We start from the raw sequence: 5221 nt of genomic DNA, 5'->3' as shown, positions 1-5221 counted from the left end.
AACATATTTGACCCCTGTGACCTTGAATATGGGTAAAGGTCATTCATTTGAACAAATTCTGTAGCCCTTCATCTCATCATGCTACTGGCCAAATATAATCACCCTGGGCATTTTGGTTATTCAGAAGAAGTTGTTTAAAGGTTTTTTTAATACAATTGACCCCTGTGACCTTGAATATAATTGAAGGCCATTCATTTGAACAAACTTGGTAGCCCTTCACCCAAGCATGCTACTGGCCAAATATCATCTCCCTGGGAAGTTTGGTTATCGATAGGAAGATGTTTAAAGTTTTTAACATATTTGACCCCTGTGACCTTGAAAATGGGTAAAGGTCAATTATTTTAACACACTTTGTAGCCCTTCATCTCAGTGTACTTCTGGCCAAATATCGACACCCTAGGCCTTTTGGTTATTAAGAAGAAGTCGTTTAAAGTAAAATATTGACGCCGGACGGACGACGGACGGACGGACAACGGACGCCGCGCCACGGCATAAGCTCACTTGGCACTTTATCTGAATGTGCCTAAAAACCAGATAACGTAAAATGAAATACTTCGCTCTTCATCTTTTTTTTAGAAATAAGATTCATAGATCTTACGGTAAAATATTTTCGAAATGATGTTAGCCAATTTACCTTGATTTCTGTTTTACTGTTGAACTTAAAGGTTTATTACATAATTCATTGTTGAATATGTCAATAAACACTTTGCTATAGTTTTAGTCATACCTTGACCGAAGGGAACAATTTATTGACTTCATATCCAACATATTGTAACAGGTGTTCCAAATGGATCAGTATTAGGTCCTGCGTTGTTTAATTTTTATTTCAAAATCAAAGATGGCCACAATAAAATGTCTGATTGAAGTGTTTTAAACATGGAATTTGATGTAATTAGTACCAGGTTAACACAATCTCGAGTTAACCCGGAGTTTAGCCCGTGCATGTACGGGGAAGGAATATATCTGCTTTATCCCACTGCATCAGTAGCGTAAAAGGCGACTAAATGTTGGTCCCTACGCAATCGAAGGTTTCTGCTGCGTCTTCTACGAAGGGTTCAAAATGACCAAAATTGATCGACTGTCCCCATTGCAGTACTTGGGATTTTTTTCGTTTCTGACGTTTTCTGTCTTTTCTTTCTCCTTTCTATTTCAGGCGGTGTCTCCCGTCCTCATATGTCCCTGGACGTTAACCCCCCTCCCCCAATTTTTTTATTTTGAAATTTTTAACTGTATGGACGAAAATAAATCCTAATAGCATTTCTTACATAAAAACGAAAGTTTTAGCAATACACAGCATATATTTTACAAACCAAGATATATAACTGCTGCAGTTGTTACTGACAAACTAATAGTGAACCATAATGAATTTTCCTGCGACACATGTTGCATTCATACCAGTAGTTCTGCATCATGTGTGCAGATTATCGCAAAAAAAAACGTTTTCATATATAACAAATGCAATGCAATCTGATTAAAATCATCTGTTACATGGCTCCGCCTGAACATCTGAATGTGCCGCGGTCAGGGTCACGTTAAAGTGACCTTTAGATGAACCAATCAGAGGCGCGCTGGCAAAAGTTTGACAGCGAATCGGAATATCATGGTTGATAGATAAATAGCGAGGGGTATCGAACAGATTAGTTTTCCAAAACAAATATGGCGGCGGGAACTGACGTTTCTACGACGTCAAGGAAAACGTATCCATTGGGAAATAATTGCGTAGGCAACACCGCCATACATTCTTTCTTATCTAATAAAGCTTCGAATATCTTTTTCTGTTCAATCTCAAATAACTTCAGAACTTTCGCATCATTCTCATCAATGTCCGCCATATTTGTTACAACTCCGAGCGCCCTTTTGAAAGAGGGTCTCTGATCGGTCAAAATTTAATGAGTATTTATAAATATAAAGGTCACCTGAACGTGACCCTGCCGCGACACACTCAGATGTTCAGGCGTAATACGAAGTTAACGAAGCCATGAAACATATGATTTTAATCAGATTGAATGCAATAAGGATTGACTTTAGTCCAAACAGTTTAATATTTCCCGCAGTTATCGTCGAGGTCAGATCAATTACTAAGACAGCAACAGAGGAATAGCTGACGTCGCGTGATGTTTTCCGCACACAATCGAAATACAAAACACAGCTATCACATCATACAGTTGTGTTTAATTTTAAGAATAGAAGCAACATTTGAAATGAATAGCATAATCGTTTTAATTAAATGTCGATTGAAGTTGCGGGAAATGATTTTATTAATGTTTTATAAGGTACTATTTTCCAGGAGCGTAATCATTCAAACGTAGCAGTGGTGTTTAGGTAATGTATTCATACATTACAAATAGTCATACTGTCATAAATGAACCCCCACATAGAACGGATATAGATGTGTATTGCCATATCAAATGATTTTTTTTATAGGAACGTTCAATAAGATGGGATCACATGAAGGACTCGAATGGATTGTTGACTTGGACAATGCTCACGATCCGAAATATGGAGAGCCCCATAAAGTACCTATCGTGGCAGCAACCAATGAAAATATTAGAGGATACGGCAATTTAGTGACGGATTTTGATGCTGAAAAGGTCGAAATCGTCCCTTGGCCTGTATCGGGCAGACGACCATTGTGCAGTGGCACGGGCACATTTGGCGGGGTTGCTGAAGGTGACTTCATCCATGAATGGGTCGGTGACCGTTGTAAGGCCACAAGTACAGCTATCGGTTGGGGAGTCGACAGTGACTATTTCTTAGGTCGCTTACCAAAGGGAGTTAATGCAGATACCAAGACAAGTGTTTTGGTTCGGGAAGCGAATTATCATCCCGATGGAAGTCAGTGTTTCTTTCCCAAAGACAGGCTTCCGTTTGTGGCTTTATTTGCTCTTCCTGGCGATGACATCAAATTAGAAGATTTCAGGGCGTTCTATTCCGATGGCAGCTTCGGATTCCATATTCTACCAAATGTTTGGCACCAGCCGATGATTCCTATCGGCCAAAAGGCGGTGATCAGGAACAAGCAAGGTGCCGTCCACGCATGCGTCAGTGTTGATACCGTCGATGAGTTTGGAAAATTTCTTTTAGTTCCTCTCACTCTCGATATCATGTAGAAAAAGCAGACTACCGCTGCATTTATTAAATACAGCGAGCTGGAAAAAAGGATATAAGACATTGTACACCATAACATGAAATAAAGATATGCAGGACTAAACCAAGCGCTTTGCTCGGAAAATATATAGAAGAAATGTCCTGCAGAATGGAGAAGAATCACGTGTCCATATTCATGAAACCTTAAGCATAACTTCTATGCTCAAACCGATTTCTTGTAACTTTCTGAAATCATGTGACGCAGTCAAATAATCATAACATTTAACACAATATTTGTCTTGAAGTATTCTCACAGTTCTTCCAAATCTGACAAATTGTCCTTTCGTAAATTTATCATAAAAATGAGAGTTTTTGGCTCGAGCACAGAATTTCAGTTTAAGCAAGAGAACAGTATATGCTATAGTGTTATATAATAAATAACACAGCTTTGATGGTGAGCTTGAGATAACGTTTATTATGTAACATGATACTAAGAGTTATGTCCCCTTTACCAATGATTTACTTTAATCCGGATAGTTAATCCGCCCTATTTCTAATTTCTAATCGACAACTAACAATCATGTCCATAAAGATGTTAATCAAGATTCGGTTATTGCATGTTCTAAATACACGTAATCTTCATATTCCAATTTCAATTTGAAAAATCTTAATTATTATTCCCTTTAAATATATAATCGATGCTTTTTTGTATGTTTAAAAACGCCGGAAGTAATTGTTACGTTAAAATTAATGGTAATGGGCGAATATAATGCATATAAATATGTTTTTCATGTGTACGTATATATTGTTCAAATATGCTAATTGTTTAACTTAAAAAAATTAAGTGTGTCTTCGAAAACAATGAAATATAATCCTACAAATTGATGGTTAACTTGTTATTCTGATTTGTATACAGTGCAATCAAATTACCCAATATACGATAGACTCAGACAACATACTATACAATACACTCAAACTACACCAACTACGATACACCCAAACTACAAAAGAATTTAAAGTCTCAAACTACATTATATACAATACACTTAAACTGCATTAAATGCGATACACCCAAACTACATAATAATTTAAAATCTCAAACTACACTATTTACAATACACTCAAACTACATTAAATGCGATACACACAAACTACGTAATAATTTAAAATCTCAAACTACATTATTTACAATACACTCAAACTACATTAAATGCGATACACCCAAACTACGTAATAATTTAAAATCTCAAACTACATTATATACAATACACTCAAACTACATTAAATGCGATACACCCAAACTGCAAAGTTTTTTATAATATCAAACTACATAACATACAATATTGGTAACATAACGGTAAATTGTACGGAAGCCTACAGATATGCTCATGCACTCCATGAGCAATGGCAAGTAGAACGCGAAGAACAGGGGTAAATTCGGTCTCTGGGAAGTACTCAGCCAAGAGGAAAAGACAACCACACTCTTCAATTTGGGGGGAAAATGTCGGTATGAGTGCAAACCTAGTGCTAATAATACCAGTTCTTTGACAATAACTAAGCACACCATTAGGAAGAAATACAGAGAGACAGAAGAGTGTACATGATAATACCAATTATGGCAAAGGATATAGATTTATAAATAGTCATTACTTAGACAATCATATACAACAGGTTACCAAACACACAGCTTTGTGCAAAAATGCACAGCATATTGAGCTTGCGGGGGCTCCCCTCTTTCTTATCACACACAATTGACCAGGCTCGGACCAGCATGTGTGTTATTGGTAAAGTGCCACGGTTGTAACAAAAAATCCACCTTCAACACCAGCATGCAACTTCATATTGGACGATCCAGCAACCACTATGATATCAATGTACGTACTGTTTGGGGTAGTGTTTGCATAGGAAATGGTCGCGCCCATATAAATGAAATGCTCGCCTGCAACAACAGTCCCGGTAAGAAATTACACATATTATTTAAATTGGTCACCATATTCTTTCAATAATTCATGTAAATCCTCACAAACCTGTACACTGAATGCTTTACTTAATTATTCAGAAACATTGCATGATACATGTATGCACCTCATTATGTAAAATTACAAGTAATCATACATTCATCTTACCCAATTAA

General features: G+C 36.9%; 1 protein-coding gene across 1 annotated transcript in view; it reads left to right on the top strand.

Annotated features, from left to right (window-relative positions):
- The window catches only part of LOC110450914, a 6001-nt gene extending 2037 nt beyond the window's left edge, over nt 1-3964 (top strand). Inside the window, exon 2 of the mRNA XM_021498709.1 lies at nt 2425-3964. Coding sequence (XP_021354384.1) covers nt 2439-3110 — 672 coding nt within the window. The 5' untranslated portion in view covers nt 2425-2438 and the 3' untranslated portion in view covers nt 3111-3964. The remainder of the gene's footprint in view (nt 1-2424) is intronic.
- The last annotated feature ends 1257 nt before the right edge of the window (nt 3965-5221 follow it).

The sequence above is a fragment of the Mizuhopecten yessoensis genome, unplaced genomic scaffold (assembly GCF_002113885.1).
Source record: "Mizuhopecten yessoensis strain PY_sf001 unplaced genomic scaffold, ASM211388v2 scaffold5547, whole genome shotgun sequence".
Classification (NCBI taxonomy): Eukaryota; Metazoa; Mollusca; class Bivalvia; order Pectinida; family Pectinidae; genus Mizuhopecten; species Mizuhopecten yessoensis.
Note: the sequence above shows the minus strand (reverse complement) of the source record. Positions and strands in the feature narration are given on the sequence as shown.